General features: G+C 50.5%; 1 protein-coding gene, 1 long non-coding RNA gene and 1 pseudogene across 4 annotated transcripts in view; 1 reads left to right on the top strand and 2 right to left on the bottom strand.

The window, feature by feature from the left end:
• Positions 1 to 344: 344 nt before the first annotated feature.
• LOC114117863 (uncharacterized) lies at positions 345 to 2,714 on the bottom strand. The gene is made up of 2 exons (XR_003591451.2): positions 2,532 to 2,714; positions 345 to 524 (listed from the first exon to the last, which is right to left on the bottom strand). It is a non-coding gene; the product is annotated as an uncharacterized LOC114117863 (long non-coding RNA).
• A 25-nt stretch (positions 2,715 to 2,739) lies between these two features.
• KLHDC4 (kelch domain containing 4) overlaps positions 2,740 to 20,129 on the top strand; it is a 31,782-nt gene continuing 14,392 nt past the window's right edge. The window contains exons 1-5 of one of the 3 annotated variants that reach the window (XM_027977715.3): positions 2,740 to 2,914; positions 6,477 to 6,568; positions 9,042 to 9,120; positions 9,697 to 9,795; positions 13,608 to 13,744. In XM_027977715.3, the coding sequence (XP_027833516.1) occupies positions 2,816 to 2,914; positions 6,477 to 6,568; positions 9,042 to 9,120; positions 9,697 to 9,795; positions 13,608 to 13,744 (506 nt within the window). In that variant the 5' untranslated portion in view covers positions 2,740 to 2,815. Of the gene's footprint in view, positions 2,915 to 6,476; positions 6,569 to 9,041; positions 9,121 to 9,696; positions 9,796 to 13,607; positions 13,745 to 20,129 lie in introns of those variants that run through there. The other 2 variants (XM_027977718.3, XM_042231530.1) reach the window with 2 other exon arrangements.
• Positions 15,949 to 16,538, bottom strand: LOC114117792 (large ribosomal subunit protein uL1-like; annotated as a pseudogene).

Below are 20,129 nucleotides of genomic sequence, written 5' to 3'. Positions count from 1 at the left end.
GTCTGGATTTACCCGTTCCCCTCAAATGTCTAGAAAACCAGACAAAACATATGAAACAAAGGTTTTGAAGCCACTCCTTCCCTTCCCTTCCCTCTTCCCCTTCTCCCCCATCCCCTCCTTCTGTCCTATTCCCAGCTTAACTGCACAAAGCATTTGAGGAATGCCATCAGGCTTGTCTCATTAGAACAAAATCTCCTCGAAGCTGGTGTCTGGGTCTTGTTTTCTATCTCATGCGTGCAGGTACAAAGTCGCCAAGTTGTAGTAACCAGTGAATGTTGTTAAATGAAATGACCATCTGTCAGTCCACAACCATTGTGACCCCACTCTGAAGCACACAGAATCTCTTAAATTTGTATTTTCCTTTTTATTACTCTAAGGTTTTGAAAAATTGTATTTCATTTGATTCAGGAGTTCTGTGCCGTAGGTGGGCAGGTTTAAGATGATCACTTTCCAGGTGGTTAAGTACAGAGATCCACTTCATCTGTAGCTCACTTGGAACATCTCTCCTGTTATGCTGATTGTTCCTGGGAAGGATGATTAGAAGTTAGACGCCTTGTTCATCTCTTTTTCTCTTCTGGATTTCAACTTGAAGACAGCAGAGGGCGCCTGACTACATGAAAGGTACGCTCTAAACATTAGATTTAAGATTATTCATTAAAGTTTCAAAAATGTGAATTTCACTAAAATAGGACTTTGTATTTCATCTACTATTTTTGGATTCTGATCTCATTTTAAATGTTCTCTTCTCCTTCTTTTTTGGTAATGAGAGTTTCAACCTCACGTAAATCACCATGACACTATTAATTCCAAGAACCTTCCAATTTAGCTTCACGATTCTTTCAGATAATGTAAGTATTGAATCCTGCATCTACCAGATCCTTCAAAATCTTCAGTAGGGAATAGGATCCCCCTTTGGTAGCTCTTAAGAGGTGACCACTATAATGTGTTGCAAACAGATGTGCTGTGACTGAAGGGCCATCTTGCTTCAAGTGCATTGCCCCCAGATTACCCAGTTCTCGGAAAAGGATACAAGGATTAGGTACGTTCTTAGACATATTGCACTAGAGGGAATGGAACAATTTCCCTCTGGCAGTATTGAGGCTTTGACCCCGTGTTGCTCACCGTTGAGGGTAATTATGTCTGCAGGCTCAGGGGCCAGGTTCCTGTCAAATTCTGCATTCCCTTCTGACTGACTTCTAGCTGGTTCTTTTCTCTGGCATCTGGAATGTCCTCCCATTCTCCTACCATCAATGCTGGAGACAGCAGCAGCCTGAATCCTAGTCTACCCCGCCCTCATAGTTCCCCAGTTATATTTTCCTTCCTGAAGACTAGGTTTATGGACAAGGCTTGGAGCTGGCTGAAAAAGGATTCCTCCCTGGCTGCTCACTGATTAATAAATTGATTGGATCTAAGTTGATTTCACTACCTATCAGGATTCTAGGACTTCTTTGGCAACCCACTCCAGTATTCTTGCCTGGATAATCTCACAAACATCAGAGGTTGGTGGGCAGAGTTGGACACAACTGAAATGACTTAGCACAGCACTCATAATCAACAGAAATTGATAAGAAGCCAGAGAAGGTTCCCTTGCTTGCTCCCAGACAGGGGATGGGGCAGGTGAGCTGGTTTTATACAGGTGAGGGTAGGGTTGGCCCAGGAGTGGGAGGTGGTGGCTTGCTCATTCCCTTAGTGGCGCTGTGTGCAAGGATCATGTACAGTAACCATGCTTTCGTTTCTGACTTCTCAGAAGTGGCAGTTGGGGTTTTTGTCTTTTTGTATCATGCTCATAATTTGCCCCAACTGTGCATGCATGCGTGCAGTTATTTTTAATCCCTTATAGTTTCTTTGCATTTTGTTTATGGAAGAGGCATTTGTCCAGGTGCGAGCACTGAGGAAAGGGTTCCAGGTCCCAGCTGGTCTTAATTTAAGGTTGAGTCTTGTGGTGGTTCACTCACAAAGCAGGAAAGATTATTTCCTTGTTTATGCTTTCCCTTTGCTGCGGGTTTACTCGTCCTTATCCTTAATTTGTTCTATTTCCTGATTTTGAGCATGAAATTATGCCTTCTAAGCAATGAGAGGCATTTTCACTCTGCTCTGTCCAAACCTTAGCAGTCCACGTATTATACGTGTTTTTTCGCATTTATTACGTTTAGTCAAACGCTAGCGGGCAGTTTTGGTTTTCCAGACTTGGAAACTGACTGCTCTTGGAGAGGGGTCATTAGCCCTGCGCCATGATGGAGAAAACAAGTCCCCTCACACAGTACACTTGAGGACAGTCACCTAGAAGGCGGATGGGCAGGGCTGTTTTTCTTGCTGAGCACAGTATCCTCAGCCCCTAACAGTATCTAGCGCGTTTAACACCTTCGCTCGGGGTCTGCGAATCCTTTAAGTGCATGACCGTCTCTCCGGGGCAGGAAGCCACAACAATCATTTAATTTGCACAAGGGTTCGTGTTACCAAGTAAGCCAACTAAGTCACTGTGCACGGGGCTCAGCATTGTTGAACACGGCGGAGCGACAGGCGCCGCGTACCTGGTACAGCTGAAGGGGGAAGGGGAAGGAGCGCGGCCTCGCTGGTTCTAGGCGGACACCACCCCGAGCCGGAGGTCCCCAGGCCGGTTTGTATAGGCGGACCAGGAAGGACTACGGAAGGAGCCATCCCCAGGCGCAGGCCCCACCACCCGCCCGGACAGGCGCGCGAGGCGAACCGGAAGTGACGCGCTCTCTGCGCGCCCCATACGTATTTCCTGCGCGCCGCGCACCACGCGCCGCTAGAATCTCACAGGCGGTTCAGAAGGCTCCTTGGACCCGGCGCGATGGGCAAAAAGGGCAAGAAAGAGAAGAAGGGCCGCGGGGCGGAGAAGACGGCCGCTAAGATGGAGAAGAAAGTGTCCAAGCGCTCGCGGAAGGAGGAGGTGAGCGGGCCCGGGGGGGCGGGCAAGCTTCTTTCGTCCGGGGTCGCGGGCGTATCCGGGCCCCCACTGTGAGGGGTGCTGGCAGCGGCCGGGCTGAGCCGGAGCACCTCTGCAAGCCTTAGTCCTCGGCTTTAAACGGGGCACGTGACCCTCAGGGCAGCCCTGAGCAGTGAGCATCAGTGGAGTGAGTGGGACTGTGGGAAGTTCCATAACAGTTGATGGCGACCAGGGGTCTTTCTCTGTGTCTGTCCCTGTCTCCCTTTGTCTCTCCCTTCCTCTCGCTCCCTCCCTCTTTCTTCTCTTACCCTCTTTCTCTTTCCACATCTTTAGCAGGGTCTGCAGATGGGTCAGTGCTAAACTAAGAGGCGAGCGCTCTGTTCCTAATTGACTGTTGCTCAGGGACTCCCTCGGAGAAGGCAATGGCACCCCACTCCAGTACTCCTGCCTGGAAAATCCCATGGACGGAGGAGCCTGGAAGGCTGCAGTCTGGGGTCGCTGAGGGTCGGACATGACTGAGCAACTTCACTTTCGCTTTTCACTTTCATGCATTGGAAAAGAAAATGGCAACCCACTCCAGTGTTCCTGCCTGGAGAATCCCAGGGACAGGAGATCCTGGTGGGCTGCCGAATATGGGGTCGGACACGACTGAAGTGACTTAGCAGCAGCAGCAGCAGCAGCAGCAGCAGCAGCAGGGACTCCCTAACCCGGGACAGTTTATAATGGTTAACGAGTGTTTGCTGTCTCCAGACTTTGTGCTCTCTGGGCTTTCTCACAGCCAGTTGAGTTAGGTAGCTTTGGCATCTCCACCTGACAGTCAGGAAATCAGAAGCTAGCAGGTTACGCAGGTCGGCTGTGAGGTGGCCGGGAGCTGAAATTTGACCAGACATCTCACATCCAGAGCTCTTGACCACATACCCTTGTCCCTTTTCTTCCTAAGGCATTCGTGTGTCCATTTCGTTATCTATCAAATAATGAGGTTGGGCTCTTTTCTCTCTCCATCTCCCGTCATTTTTCAGCTAGGGTAGGGGCAGGTGGCTAAGCCAGCGGTCTTTAGGGACAACTTAAGAGTTCTGCTCTGCACAGAATTCATGTCTCAGATACCTGGTGACATCTGCACACAGGTGGCAGTCACACAGATTGATTCCTTCCCTTCTGCATGGTCCTGCTGAAGCCCCATTTCTTCACCCTGCCTGGGCGCCCTGCATCTCCTGGGCTCTGCCTCCTCAGCAGCTCACTCCCCAAAGGCTTGCAGGGAAGGTTTTTAAAGACAGGGTGAGGGAAGGGGCTGTCACAGCATCAGCTCGTGGACATTCTTCTGGTTGGTTGATGGTGAAGTAGTTGGAAATCAACGTCCTCAACCTTCTGATTCCAGCTGGTCTGGAGTCTCCATCCTTGTGGGCAGCATGTGGTTAACTTCTTCCACCTGGTAGGGGTTTCGGTATCTGCAAAACAGCTCAACGGACATAGCTCAGAATATTATCTGTAGGCCTTGGAGAGGAACTAAAAGTCCTGACTTTAAGGCTAAGTTACTTTTATTTTGTCTTGCTTGACTCTTTTCTGCAATTTCCCATGCTTCTGATTAAGTTTATTCTTTGGAACTCGAGAAGGCCTGGGACGCCAAAGTTTTTACAGACAAGAGGTAGGCGGGGGACATGGCGGGGGTGTGCGCTGGGGTGGGATGGGGTGGTTCTGTCCCAGGAAGACCCCAAAGACCCCGAAGTCTTGGTTAGAAGACGGCAGGGCCTGTGCTTCTAACGAAGGGGGCGACCAGGCCTGCTCCCAGCCAGAGACATCAGGGTCGCTCCTGCTCTCTAGTGACAGGGTGTTCAGTGCTTCCTGCTGGCCTCGCCCGGTGTGCATCAGTACCATGACTGATACTCGCCCCATGACTGACACAGCAGCTCTCCCTCCAGGCCTGCTTGTTGCAACCACGCCTCCCTCCCACCTTGATCCCGTCTTCCCTTCCGCCTTAAGGAAGGTAATGACACTGGACTGGAACCTGAGTTCATCAAGATTCCAGTAGTCCCTCGTTCACCTGTCCCTTCCTGGAAAGAGCCAGTGGTTCAGTAACTTGTCTTTAGTACCTAAAGGAGCGTGTTTTGCACTTGGGACTTGGAGTCAGCAGGTCAGCTGTTACACAGAAGTAATAGGATGACAGGTATTTCTGTGGACTTTTGTGAGGGTGCAAATTAGTAGAGTCAGTACATGCAAGAATGGCAGATAAAACATAGCAGTTGCACACATAAAGATTTAGCTTGGAAAAATTACCCCCAGCTCTGCAAAGACAGGTCCTCCAGCAGCCATGGTAGTAGTGCTTGTAAAGTTTTGGAGTTGAGTCAGATGTTCAGCAGCAGCGGAATGGGTGGTGAAGCCGTGTGGCGCTGCCACCGTGACAGCGAACAGACTTGGGGCATCAGGCTGCTCTTTCAGCAGGGTAAAGCAAAGAAGCAAGTCGCAAGGGAATATTCAGTGTGATGACATTTATATGGAATTGGAAAACCTGAGACAGTAATGTACAGAGCTTAGGGATACATTAATGGGTAGTGAAAGTATCTAGGGAGATGCCTGAGAGTCAGGAGCCCTTAGTTCCAGACAGTGGCTGCTTCTGGAAGGTGAAGGGGGTACAGTGGGGGAGGGAGGTTGCCGGTGGCTGTTCAAGCCCAGGGCAAGTGATGTTCCGCTGAAAGAAGCCAAGAGGGAGCCTGGGCAGCTGGAGAGTGAGGAGGTGGGGTGAGACATGAGGTGGGCGAAGGAGGAAGAATGGCGTGGAAGTATATGTAGGCGCGGGAAGGACGCCTCACCGACTTTGAGGCCCTGCGGAGTGTGGAAGCTGAGGGAGAGCCGGTGTGAGGTGAAATGGGGAGGAATGATGGGGGACAGATGCCAGGTGTCAGCATGAGCCAGGGGCTAGGATGAGCATTGACGGGCAGGTGGGAGACTTTCCCGTGACAGGCGGGTCAGCATCCCTGTGGGCTGGGGGACACTAGCGTAAATGCAGGGACTGGGGGTGGGAAGTCTGAGTTCCAGCACTGCCCAGGCGTGCACAGAAATAGGCACCTAAACCTCTAAGTCTGTAGTTGTAACAGTGGAGATGTTCTTACACAGGTTGGTTGCAGCTGGTAGTTGACGAGCCCCCCGCAGTGTGCAGGCACATGTCAGTAAGCAGACTGACATGTCTGGGTCACGTGGAACGTACATTTTGTTATGTTGGTAGAAGATGGAAACTAAATAAATGAACTTAGAAATGTCAGACCCTGCTCTGTGGACAACAGAGCAGGCTGGTGTGGTGGCCCGGGGCCTCGGTTTCAGCGGTGATTGGAGGTATTGGTGTGAAATTGGGTGGGCTTGTCTGAGAAGCAGGCCTTTGGTGGGTGTGGGGAATGAGGGTTTGGACTGAGATGCTGTGTGCCGTGTGCCAGAAGCTCAGGTGCTGAGTGTTTGTGCCTGTGTTAGGTTCTGTGACTTTTAAGTGGAAGGAACAAGGTCTAATCCGGTCAGGTCAAGGGGTCAGGGAGAGCAGACCCAGGCATTTGGCCATGTGTAACTGCTTGTCTGTCTGCAGGAGGACCTGGAAGCCCTCATAGCCCACTTCCAGACTCTCGATGCCAGAAAGACTCAGGTCGTGGAAACACCCTGCTCGCCTCCTTCCCCACGGTAAGCAAGCTACAGGGTAGCTTCTGATAGTTTTCTGGTAGAAACTGGAAAGCTGCTTGAAACAGGCACCATGTTTTCCTAAGTAACTGGGCACTTGGGCATTTCCATCATTAGAAGCTACTAGATGAGCTCCTACAAGACAAGACGCTTTTTTCACCTCTGCCTCTGACGAGTGGGAGGGAGGCAGTCCAGCTCTGTTGTCACATGGAAACACGGAGAAGAGGTCCGCCGGCCCTGCTGCTCATCAGGGAGGTTATGTGGGTTTGAAACCCCACCTGGTGACAATCTGTGTTTGAGGGTTTTTTTTTAAAACAATGTTTTATTAGTTTCTGCCACACAGCAAAGTGCCTCGGTTGTACATACATACATGTATGTTGTTGTTGTTTAGTTGCTAAGTCATGTCCAACCCTTTGTGACCCCAGGGACTGTAGCCTGCCAGGCTCCTCTGTTCATGGGATTTCCCAGGCCAGAGCAAGAGTACTAGAGTGGGTTGCCGTTTCCTTCTCCATGTGTCTGAAGATTTTAAAGGGTCCTCAGACGTACAAAAGTTAAAAAATCACGATGCTTTTCACTGTGCTCATTCATAGCGCTTCTGTGTTCTCATGTGGAAAGCATGACCATTAAACATAGAACTGTAAGCCATTTCAGATGGGTTTGTAGTTTATGCGAGGAGCTCCAGTGTCTTTTGTAGGATTTCAGACCCAGTGGAAGGAGGAGGAAGGAGCAGGCTGTGGTCTTTCCCTGGCTCCTTATCCCTTCGTTCTTGCCTCCTCAGCTCTTGAATGCCCGCAGTCCTCTGGTTGGATGCAGGACCCAGGGCTCCGTCATTCTCATCCCTGCTCCGGGCAGAGTATGGCCAGGACACAGAGCACCTTGAGCTAGGAGCCTGGGAGGCCAAGTGACCCTGGCGAGGAGATGCATGCCCTTCAGAGAAGGGGAAATGCCTAACCTCCCGAGCATCCAGGGCTGCCTTGTTAAGCTGAGAAATGATTTGCTTTATTTCCTTCAGGCCTGAGTGGAGGCCTTTGCCCAGCACATCAGGAAGGGAGGTGGTGGAGTGTCCCCTCTGCCTCAGTGGGGTGCAGGGCATGGCCTGAATCCCACGACCTCGCCCCGGCATGTGGTCTTTACCTTTCAGGGTCAGAAGCAGTGTGCTCACTCCTGAGCGGACACCAGGGGCTTTCCCTAGGCTCCCAGAGGTTCCTCCTGTCCTTCAGTTCATAAATTCCCCTGGGAGTCACGCTTTATTTTCATTTTATTCATCATGTTATCTTTGGGTCAAGCCTAAGGGTCACATGTGGTAGGTGGACATGTTCATCTGAATTGTTGAAGCAGATAAATCCATGAGATCGTGAAGTCTTTACCTGTGCAGAACCCCTGAGGGAACTCACTTTGAATGTGGGTTGATTTGGTTCGATTTTTTTTGGATGACATTTGCCTTAAAGTATGTTGCCCTAAAAGTCAGGTGTAATGTTCCAGTATAATTTGAAACCTTGGCAGTGCCCTAGGTCACCAGGTCACTGGGCAGCCTCCTGAAGGAAAAGGACAGGTGTTAGAGCTGAGATCTGCTGGGACACAGACCTTTCAGGGGTCACTTCAGTACCGTCTCACTTCCTTCCACTCCATTGAATTACAGGAAAAATCTATGAAAATCACCAAGTTTAAGTGTGTATATCCCCACGTCTTTGCTCAGAGATAATTTAATGGGAGCGTGAGGGCGAGGTGCTCGGTTGTACTGGAGACCAGGGTGCACTATTTTGACTTGAGGGTTTGACTACAGTCTCTCAGCCTATAGAATGTCTCTGTATATAATAAATCCCCAGTTAACAACAACAACAAAAAAACAGTTTTCCCTTTCCCTTTGAGAAGCACCGTTTGGCATTGATGTGGTAGAGGACACCTCGGGAACACTGCCCCAGAGGCTTCTGCACAGAGAATGTTTTCCCTCCCTGTGGCCATACCGTTCAGTGCTTCCTGCTGAGATGTCAGGGTGCACTTGAAATTCCTGCAGAGCTGTTGCCTCGTCCTCACGTGTGAAATTAAGCAGAAAGGTGTTTGTGTTTTCCACATGGAAGCAGTCTGGGATGCATACTGAAACGCTTGAACAGTGGACCCCTGAAGACAGTTCAGTTGTGATGGAGGAGGACAGAGCTGTGAAGGAGGACGGCTCTGGGAAGAGTGGCACAGGCGTAGGCCCGCCGACTCCACCCCTCTTGATGATTTGTAGCCAGATGCTGTGTGAGAGGCCCTGGCCCCTCCTGGGAGGCTAGCCTGGGTGTCAGTGTCCTGAGGGTGAGGCTGCCATTAAGGGCGGTGGCTCAGCTTCCGTCCTCGGCCCGGGCTCCTCTTTCCCAGAAGTTCAGGACAGGCTGGTCCCCGGTGGTGCAGCCTGTGGAGGGAGGGAGACAGGCCCTCAGTTTGGGCGTCACGTGGTTTGATTATTGTGTTGAGCTGCTGCTTGTGTCTCTTGCAGGTTAAATGCCTCCCTCTCCGCTCATCCTGAGAAAGATGAATTAATCCTTTTCGGAGGTGAATATTTCAATGGCCAAAAAGTAAAGTATATATTTTATTCTTTCCCTTCAAATTTTCATGAGTCTCATTTAGAGGAAAATCCCTTTTAGGCAGTGATGTCAAATACCCATTGGTCCTTTAACTCCCCCTCATGTGTCCTGCCTCCACACGGCAGGACAGGCCTGGGGTGTGGTCCTTGACAAGCCACCAGGGTCCTTGTGGGCCCTTGAGGGTCACAGCTCTCCCTGCCTGCATGAGGTGGGCCACGCCCTGCTGTCCTTCCTCACGATAAGTTTCCAGAGGTATTTGAATAGGCAAAGTGCTGATACATGGTAGAGCAATTGATAACATCATAAAAACTATAAGTTTTATTTTTGAGCAGACCAGATAACCCCGTGTTTCAGAGCTACAGATGAAATAGTTCCAGAGTCCTGAGTTCAGCTTCCCTGCGTGGCGGTCCAGAGGTGGTCTTTGTCTTTGTGTCACCATCCTGGAGGGTCCAGGGACTGGCCTTAGGAAGCACACTGCCCGGGGAGAGCTAGTGATTGAGCTCTACCTTCTGCTTGCCTTTGCTTGTGTGGAAGCATTGTTCGCGATGTTCCTCTTCCTTCCTGCAGACTTTTCTATATAACGAACTCTATGTCTACAACATCAGGAAGGACAGCTGGACCAAAGTGGAGATTCCCAACCCACCTCCGAGGCGCTGTGCTCACCAGGTACGTGTCTGTGTGATCTTCGGCCTCCTCTCTTCTCATGCTGGGGTCCTGATGCAGGATTCCATGACGGACTTTCGAGCTGGCGACCTCCTCACTCTGCTGTCTCCGCCTGGAACGTGTTTTTCCTATTTTTCGGCTGTGCTGGGTCTTCATTACTGCATGTGCTTTTCTCTAGTTGAGAAGAGCGAGGGCTGCTCTCTAGCTGCGGTGCGTTCTCGTTGCGGTGGCCTTTCTCATCACAGAGTAGAGTCCCTAGGGCACGCGGGCTCATTAGTTGTGGCGCACAGCCACAGTTGTTCCGCGTCACGTGAAGTCTTCCCGGACCAGGAATAGAACCCATGTTCCTTGCATTGGCAGGCGGACTCCCACCCACTGGACCACCAGAGGAGTCCTCTCGTTCATTCTTACAACTATGTGAAACAGTGTTGGGGCTCAAAAGGTAGTTTGAAAGAGTGAAACCTCTCCAGTGTCAGCCTCCCAGGGCGTGACTGAAACATTCCTCCACACTGTGGTTCTTCTGATTCAGTGCTCAGAGGTAGCCTCCTGATTTGAAATTGGGTCCGCAAGGGGGACCTGCCTGTCTGAACTGCATCGACGTCTCATGCACAGCAAGGCTTGCAGCCATTTGGACTGGTTCATATTTTGGAAGAGAAGCGTGCACTGCTTTTTGATTTAGAACCTAGATCTTAGTAAGCCTGGGTTTTAATTAGTAAATGGCTCTTGATAAGTTCAAGTCCATTCACCTGAGCCTACTCCAGCTCTGAGAACGTGTTCACCCAGGCCTCCAGGCTAAGCATCGAGTCCTGTCCTGGTCCAGCAAGGAGTACTCTAAGTGCCCCCACCCAATGCCCGGCCAGTTCCCGGGCCCCAGGCGTGCAGGCTGAGGGGCTTCTTTGGTGGTGTTTTATCTGTTTCAATTAGTTATTAACTGTCCTTGAAGAACTAGTATCATAAGAGTCTTTGAGATTTTATTTCAGTCATTTGGGCAGGCTCTGATTCATATGCATATCTTGTGAGTATTTTTTGAGTCTGGGACTTAATATTATCCCTGTAGGTAAGGTTGGCTTGCTATTTACTCTGAATTTTCCAACAAATCAGAGCTATGGGAAACAGAAAATAGGGGGTGAAGTCTTCTGCCTAGAGGTCATTACAGTTCAAATTCCACTGCATTATATTTTGAGATGTAAAAATTTCCTCATTTTGGACTAGTTTATTGAATGTGATAACAGAAGCCACGTTCTTTATCTTCTCTTTAATCAATCAGGGGCAGAAGGAGTAGAAAGAGAAAGCTTATATGTGCACCCATCATTCTGTCATTTCTCTGAGATCTTAGATTTTTGGGGGGTGAAGTTTATTTTAGCATGTAATTTGAAAATTTAATGCCATTTTCTAAAATTAGTACAGCTGGTGAGAGAAAGGAAAGGGCCCCAAGGCCCCTGAAGGTGTGCCCAGCAGCCTCATGGACCTCACTCGTCAGGTCTTGCCTGGTGCTCCCCTCCTGGGACCCTCCCTGGGTAGAATATTCAGATGCTCCTGTTGGGGTGGACTGAGCAGGACTGTTGAGAGTTGAAGGGTGGGGGAGGAGGGGTTTGGGCGCAGCTGAAGTTCTCCTCTTCTTATTCATCTGATGGTTTGTTTTTCCTGAAGCAATAACTCACTTGAAACAAAATGCGTTCTTGCAAACAGTAGAACAAGCAGTTCCCTATGGTTTTAAAAAAGTCACCTCTGTTCTCGTCAGCCTTTGTGTGTGCGTGAGCAGTAAGTAGTCGGTGTTTACAGAATGCCTACTCCTGGGTGATTGGCATTGTGCCCACGGTGCCCAGGGGAGCTGCAGAAGGCATTTCCTTGCAGCTCGGTCACAGCTCTGTCTCGTTCCACCTGAGCAGCAGGGGAGGCTTGTTCACTGGGAGCCGAGCACCTTTCACACGAGAGGTGCGCTTCCAGGGCTGAGACGCACCAACGAGAAGGGCCCGTTTGCCACTTCTTATTACGTCCCCTGGGCTCTGCTTTCCTTGGTCCTGGTGGCCTGGCAGGTTGTTAGGACTTGGCTTTCACAAAGCGGGTGCATGTGGCTGACATCACAGTCTAGTCACCGAGTCTGTATGTTGCTTTGGACTCCATTGTGCCTTTTTTTTTTTGGCCTTTGGAGGGAGAGTTGTGACCTTAAGGTTTTCTGGACATGACTTTATTCCATTGAAGACAGTAACACAGAAACCCAAATGCTTGGGAAGCGTACAGCCTCAAGTGACACGTAGGAAAGTAGACACTGGTGGGGGAAGCCCCGCCTCGGCCTGGGAGCAGAGCTGTCCTGCTCTGGCCACTGGACGGTGTTCGACCTTTGTTAGGTCCAGGGGACATTGGCCGTCAGTCCATCTAAACCATTACTTCAAAACCACTGTGAGTGTGTATATGTGTGTGTGAATATATGGATGTAAAGGAGTTTATTTTTATTGCTTTATTTTCAAATACATAAATTAATCACTCCAAAGTGGGCCAGGGGGCTCAGTGGTAAAAAATCTGCCTGCAGTGCAGGAAACACAAGAGATGTGGGTTCCATCCCTCATCGGGATGAGGAGGAGGAGATGGCAGCCCACTCCTGTATTCTTGCCTGGAGAATCCCATGGACAGAGGAGCCCAGCAGGCTACAGTCGATGGGGTTGCAAAGAGTTGGACACAACTGAGCGCATGTGTGTGGGTGTGTTCTTTCCGGTTGATGCATTATTTGTAATGCTATCCCAGGCGTTAAATAGCTTCTATAATGAGATATTTCAGGACCACATTGGATCGCATAGCATGACTATACCACCCAAACTTCTTTAAACTCAGAAAAATGTGTTAAGTTTGGGCCTAAGCTAATTTTCATGTCTGGTTTGAAGATTTGAAATAGTTCCTTACAGTCACGGTTTTAGAATCACGGGAAGCTGATGTGTCTTCTGATAGGTCAGTGCTGAGAGGATGCACAGAGCTGAGTGGAGATGGCGTGGGGGGCCACATCACCCCGCGTGTGCCACAGGGCCCTCCAGTTCGTCCAGGGCAGGGGCAGCATGGTGATGGAGCCACAGTTTTCCGGCATTAAGCTGAGTTAAGCAACAGCCTGTGCTGCGGCAAAAGCCTGGGGTGCTCCGACGGTGCTGAGAGGCGGCATCCTGGGAACCACTGTCTGACCGCCCAGTGTGTGCTTGTCCATAGAGGTTTGCCAGGGCAGGAGGCATTCACCCAGAATGCTTGGTAGTGCCTGGCGTCCAGCTGCCCCAGCCCACTTCTGCCTGGCCAAGCTGTGCCTGCTGCCCTGGACACTGCTTCTGAGCCCCTGGCCAGGAGCTACTCAGCCACTTGGTGTCAAGATGTGTCCTGTGGCCTGCTTTGCTGCCAGAGCCCTGGGACTGGTGACACCGAGGCAGGCTGGCTTGCCGTCTGCCCGCCCCCTACAGGCATTCACTGACTAGGCAGCACCCCCACATTTTTGGGGTACTGGCACAAGTGATTTCCGTGGAGTCTGTCCCCTCACATGATTCACATAAAAGCAGCCAAGTTGAGACTGTCTCCGCAGCCGTGCCCTCCCTGGGTGGGGGGCACTCCAGGGAGGAGTTCTCCAGGGAGGGGCTCCATTGGCCACTGGCCTCCAGTGACTTTGTAGCTCTGTCAGCCCAGGCAGTCCTGCATGGTCCTGTGTGAGTCCTGGGCCTTCAGAACCAGAGGGGCAGGCCTTTGAGGCTGGGGTGTGGGCTTGGAACCGAGTGACCAGGGACAGGTCTCCAGTTGGACTGAGAGCTGTCTGGCTGTGCCCTGACCCATCACCGTTCTCTCAACAGGCTGTGGTGGTGCCCCAGGGTGGTGGGCAGCTGTGGATCTTCGGTGGGGAGTTTGCCTCTCCTGATGGAGAGCAGTTTTACCACTACAAGGACCTCTGGGTGCTGCATTTGGCCACCAAGACCTGGGAGCAAGTCAGGTGAGTGCTGGGTGATGAGCCCAGCCCCTGGGCCTGCTCCTGTCCCCTGCCAGCATCTGGAGTTTGTGGCACGTGGCTCTGGGAAGGTACATTTGTGCAGGCCTGATGGTGGTGGTGGCGGCACGTGGTGGGGTGTCCTGCAGTGACCTGCCAGGCCGTGTGTGACGTGAGCTGTCTCGTGGCCTTCAGACTTTCCAGCTCTGTGACAGGTGTTAGTTTCAAGGAAACAGGGAGGCCCTGGGGATGCACAGTCACTGCCCTTTGCAGGGCTGCCTGTGGCCACGGACTCCAGTCCCAGCTGAGTGTCCCACTCGAGCTGTGTTCTGCTGCTGTTAGCTCAGTGACGCTTGCAAAGCATTTGAAGCCTCCGTCCTGAGTCAGAGGTTGTTCCTGCTAAGCAGGTCTTTACTTCATTGTTGATTGTTGCTGAAGGCGGAGAATTCTGTAAGAAATGTGGAGGCTGCGCCATGCTAATACAGAGGTGCAGAGACAGCTTGGCCTCTCTGTTCCAGCCTGGGTAGAGTGGTGTGGCAGGGAAGGTGGTAGTGCTTTATTTTCTGTCTTTTTGTCTGGTGGATTTTTTCCCAGGCCTGCCTTCTGGGCCATGGTCTCTGGTTCTCAGTGAGATGAGCAGAGGGGCAGAGCTGTGCTGAGCTCTAGGAAGAGCTCAGTGGCAGGGCGCAGCTGTGCGACTGACCGGAACCCTGGTCCCTGCAGGGTGGATGTCAGGGCATGGAGCCTGTCTCCCTGGCTTCGCGTCTTCCTCTGTCTGCGTCTGCTCCCATTGTTATGGCGCTGGGCTGCAGCCCCCGCGCTGCCCAGCCTGGCGTGGTCCGTAAGACGGCCAGGACAGCGTGCCTCATGTGGCCTCTTCTCTTGCTGTTACAGGGTCTGCGAACACCATGGGTGGAGGGGGCAGGTGTCTTGGGGAGGGGTCCTCCGTGAGCCACACTCCAGAAGCCACAGGAGAGGGACTGCCCGAGCATGGCAAGTAGGAAGCCTTCTCGGGGGGGATGACGCCGCCAGGATAGTGGGGAGTCATGGCAGCTGTACAGCAGAGAGTGAGCTTGTGTCCAGAATAGAGACTCTCTGTCGAGCGGCCAGTAGCAAGCTCCTGGATGTGAGACAGCAGGCTCGAGGGCTCCCAGAGCAGGTTGGGGCAGTCCGGTGGGGTGGGCGGAGCAAGCAAGGTCATGCTGGCCAGAGGGTCGGCAACTTCCTGTTGCACGCCTGCCATCAACCCCGTTCACCGTTAGGAACAGACCCTAAAGAAATACTGCTTTTCATTTCATACAGGAAAGCGTATATGGAAATAAAGTATGTGCAGGAAAAACCAAGATGCAGAGCAACCCGTGCCTGAGTGTATGTGCACACAGGTGCCTGCAGAGGGGGCCAGAGAGAGGTGCAGGCCCATATGTGTGCATACGTACACGCACAGACGAGTGCCTCTGTATACACACGGTCCAGAAGGGTCTGGATGTTTCCAAGTTTTCTTCTGACTCCTGGATCTTCTGTTTGCACCTGTTCTAGTATCACGCTCCATTTTAATTGCTGTATGGTTTTGTAGCCAGAAGGTTTTTCTCATTTACTTGAAAAATTTTTTGCCGTGCACTCGTTTTCATAAGAGCTTTAATATCAATTTTCAGGTTCTGTCCTTAACCATTCTAATGGGATTTCGATTGGATTGCAGTTTGTAGATTGCACCTAGGGAGAATTAACACCTTTCTAATCCTCAGGGTCCCCCTCCCATGCCACACCCCAGGAACGTTTCACATACCCACCCTTAGGAGTCTTAGGTGACTGCTGGCAGCTTCTCTGTAATTTTTTCTTACTGACTAAGAAGCAAAGGGAAGGAGCTTCAGCCAAAATGAAGGCTGGTTTTGCTGTTCCTAGGGAATATCGCTGAGCCTGGGGGAATCCACACGGTGTGGGCTCCAGTCCTGGGAAGAACACAGCAGGAGTTCACTGTGAACTGAGTTTCTCTAGACTCCAGGATTTGGCCCCGCTCTCTAGGAAAGCATTAGAACGCCTAGAAAAGTTTCATTTTCTAGGAAACGTTTTTTACTCTTGTGGGTGTAGTTTGAGGGAAAGAGAGAGTGAGAAAAGTCTACCCAACAGTGAAGGCCGTAGAGGCAGGGTTATATCAGCACTGGGGTCTGTAGAACCTTTCTCAGCTTGTGAATTAGGGTTTATGAAGCCGTGCTTTAGTACTGGCGTAGGGGCTGATCCACGGTGCTCTTACTGTATGAAACCTGGACATTTCCCCCAGTTTTTCTTGAGCAATGGCACCAGGAAGTTGACAGCTAAGTGGATATTGTGCCCGAGCTCCTCATCTGTCATCTCCACGGGGCCAGTAGCCACTGCCAGACCCAGCAGCATCTCCATCTGGAGCTTGATCCTGGACTTCTCTTCATCCACTTTGGCCTCCGTGTCCTCATTGTGGGTCCGCAAGGAAGGGAACCTGCCAGCCTTGTTCAGGCCTGGGCCCCACATTTGTGGGATCTACTTGATCAGACTCTGAAGGCAAAACCACATCGTACTTCTTGGCCAGCTTCTTATTCCTGTTGAATTCCTTCAGTGCCTGGATGTCCATGTGGGGGATACCACAGCCTTGGCCTTATCACAGTGCTGCTGGTCCCCAGAGCATTTATGGAGAATAGGGGCGGGGAGCGGGCTTAAGCCTGATGGTCCTGAGAAGCGTTTGAGGGTCATGGTTCTTTTTGTTGTTGTTTGGGCCACACCACATAGTGTGGGATCTTAGTTCCCTGACCATTGTTTGAACCCATGCCCCTGTGTTGGGAGTGCATAGTCTTAATCACTGGACCACCTGGGAAGTCCCTTGGCTTTTTTTTTTTTTTTTCCCTTGGCTTTTAAGCAGCCTTCTCTGCTGGGAGGCAGGGTGATTCCCAGATGTCCGTTTTGTCCTTCCTGTTTGCCCTGCCCATGTTTCTGTAGCACGTTTACGAGTAGCCCCTTTGGAGACTTTGCTGTCTCTTCCTTTATGCATGCTCTCCATTCTAGCAACGTTTAATAGACATCATGATAGTTTGAAAACAAGAGGAAAAGTCCTGGTGTTACTAATGTCAAGGAGACCAGAGCTTAAATGTCAGCATGGCCTCCCAATTTATGTTGGGCAAGCGTGACCAGCTTTACCAGATGTTTCGAGAGTCCCTTCAGTCTCTGCCTTCGGTGGTAGGTGCCTGGACAACTGACCTGATTTTAAGATTCTGTCTACTAATCCTGTTCTTACTTTCATAGCATACAGCCTCTCTCCCTATCCTCAGCTGCATTTCCTCCAGAAAGTAGGGGAGAAGAGTGGGCTGTATTCTGTGGACATGCAAAGGCAGGAGTCGACATTGACCCGCCTGCCCTGTCTCCTGTCTTTCCTGGAGGAAGAAATGGCAATCTGCTCCAGTATTCTTGCCTGAGACATTCCATGGACAGCGCTACCTGGCAGGCTATAGCCCATGGGGTCGCAAAGAGTAGGACACTGCTGAGCTGCTGAACACCTGTCTCTCACAGCACAGACTTCTCTGTGGCAGTTTCTTATTATACGAACACCCCACTAATGGGGGTTTTAGTACTGATCGTAATAGTTAAAAGAAGGACACAGCTCTGATAGGCTGCCTGGATTCTAGAAACTGCTGCTAATTATTCTGTGCAACGTGATTAAATACTTACTAACTTCCCAAATCTGTGTTTCGAGTGGCGCTTGGAAAAGAGGGGCCAGATTCTGAAGGTACGTGTTTGGTTATGGGGGAGATGCTGTTGCGTGCGGTTTGAGTCTGGCTTCTGGCCATGTCAGAACCAGTCTTGCAGGAAGGTCCCTTCTTTTTCAAAGGATGGGCTGCTAGATCAAGTTACCCATCAGCTCAGCCTGTGTGGCCTTGAATCTCTGGGGTTACAAGAGAAATTTTTCCTCTGCTCGGTAAATGTCTCAGGAACAGCGTGGTACTATGGCATATCTTTTGTAAGGGGTAAACTTTAAAATAACTCGGGGACGCATTTGCATACTGAGTGCCTAACGCTCTGTTTGTATCCGAAGCCCATGGAGTTACTTGATGTGTGTGCATTTTCTGTAAATGTCACTGCAGCGGCGGCTTGGAAAGGGCCTGGGTGATGCTGAGTGGCAGCGTGCCCTGCCAGAGCGCCGCACCACATGTAACTCGGATGTGCTGAAAGCTCTCCCTCCCACGTCAGGACACATGTATTTTTGTGCTGCTTATAGATCTGGCTGAGTAGGACATGTGAATTTTTTAAGACTCCGTATTTAGGAGTGACGGCAGTTGAAAAGTGCCTGTTGAAGATTGAAATATAAACAGGTTTTTTTGGGTGAGTTTATTTTTCTGATGGGGTATATAGAGCCTTTTTATAGAAAAAAAATTCCCATTTTGGTTACAAAACACAGCGATACTTGGCTACTGCCAGGAAAGTTAATTGAGTCCTCCGTGCCTGGCCCACGGAAGGATGACACTCCCTTCAGATTCTTGGGCGGGAGGCCCTGACCTGGCCACCCTGGGGGTCATCTCGAGGTGGCTTGGCTTGCTGGCACTGTTTCCGTAGGTCACTGGGCCTCTGCAGTCACAGTTCCTAGAGTTAACACTGGGAACGTTTGGGCTCTCCTGTGTACCTTTTCTTGAAGTAGAATTGGAAGCAAACCTACTAGCTTTTGAATGAAAACCTGTTCCCCAGGTTGTATATTTGTAAAGTGCTATAACAGAAAGTTTCTCAGAAAGGGAGTCTGCTGCGCACCCAGCAAGGTGGTGTTCTTCTCATTCACCTTCTCTGTTGTGTAGGTGACTGTATGTTGGGGCTCATCACCGTGGCACCCAGCATGGGGGCATGGGGTGGTGCAGCCGCTTCCACCTGTGGCCTGCTCCGAGGACAGTGCTGCTTCCTCTTTGCAGAGAGCACAGGCGTGGACCTGTGGTGTCTCGGCCTGGCACAGCTCCTCCTTCTGAACCTTGTCCTGCTGGTGTTTTTTATCACAAATTTACATGAGAAAACATGCTTACTCAATTAGTGGGTGATAAAAAGCTATGAGGGAAAGCAGATACGTTGGTTGGCAAATTCAGCTTCCAAAATCATCTTTGTGGACCAAATCAAGCAGGATGAAATTGAAGTGGGGCTGAATTTTCCTTGTAGGTTGCATTTGGAAGAACTACCCTTGCTAGAAGGGAAGAAGGATTTAGTAAGTTGAAATCCTTGTCGTTGTCTGCATATGGTGACGCTACCCCAAGGCTGATGCTTAAAGATTGGATTAGCAGGATATAGTTGACAGGGACAGATAGCTTTTGGTTGACTTTCCATGGCTGAGTACATTGGTCCGTTTGAATGACATGTTAAAAGGGATGTTAGTAAACTGGGGTTAGGAGAGAGAGACTGGGATGGTCAGGCATTTGAGGAAAGATGAGAGAAAGGGATTTGTTCTAGATTGGAATAAGGAAGGACCCTGGGGGTCCTCATGGCCACATGTGATGAGTCATTCATCTGAGATTTGCTGGTGGGGAGATGCTGGGTTGGGCAGCTCAAGCTTCTGGTTCATTTTGAGAGTCTCTGTTGTATCTTTTAGGGCCTGTGGTTTGGGGGAAAGCTTTGTAGAAAAAAGTGGAAATCGTAGAGAAGAGCTGGACTGAGGGGCTCAGGTTGTAACCATCCTTTGTAGCCTGGACTTGGTGGTTGGATTGTGTAGGTCAGAGAGCTGGATGGAGACAGCACCAGCGCAGAACAGGGTGAGCAGAGGTAGTCTGGCAGATGGGCCTGGCTTGACCATGCCGGTGCTCTTTAAATGGGGTCACTTGTTTACTTACTCTTGAGTTTTAAGTGTTTGTGTATTTTGGATAACAGTCGTTTATCAGGTGTGTTTTTTGCAAATATTTTCTTCCAGACTCTGGCTTCTAATTCTCTTGATACATCTTTTGCAGAGCACAAGTTTTAAATCTTAATACAGTCCGGCTTGCATGCATGCTCTGTCGTGTCCGACTCTCTGCGACCCCACAGACCATAGCGCACCAGGCTCCTCTGTCCATGGGGTTCTCCAGGCAGCGATATGGAGTGGGTTGCCATTTCTTCCTCCGGGGGATCTTCCCTACCCAGGGATTGAACCCGTGTCTCCTGCATCTCCTGCATTGGAGGGTGAATTCTTTACTGCTGAGCACCTTGGGAAGCCAGCTTATCTGTCAGTTATTTTACATGCAGGCCTGTGATCCATTTTGAGTATTTTTTGCAAAAGGTTTGCAAAAGGACACGTAAGGCTTGTGTCCAGGTTCATTCTTTTGCATTTGGACGTCCAGTTGATCCAGCACCATTTGTTGAAGAGATTGTCTGCTCCATTGTATTGCCTTTGCTCTTTTGTCAAAGATCAGTTGACTGTACTCTTAAAAAG

The sequence above is a fragment of the Ovis aries genome, chromosome 14, assembly GCF_016772045.2.
Source record: "Ovis aries strain OAR_USU_Benz2616 breed Rambouillet chromosome 14, ARS-UI_Ramb_v3.0, whole genome shotgun sequence".
Taxonomy (NCBI): domain Eukaryota; kingdom Metazoa; phylum Chordata; class Mammalia; order Artiodactyla; family Bovidae; genus Ovis; species Ovis aries.
This window is presented reverse-complemented; position numbering and strand designations above follow the sequence as displayed.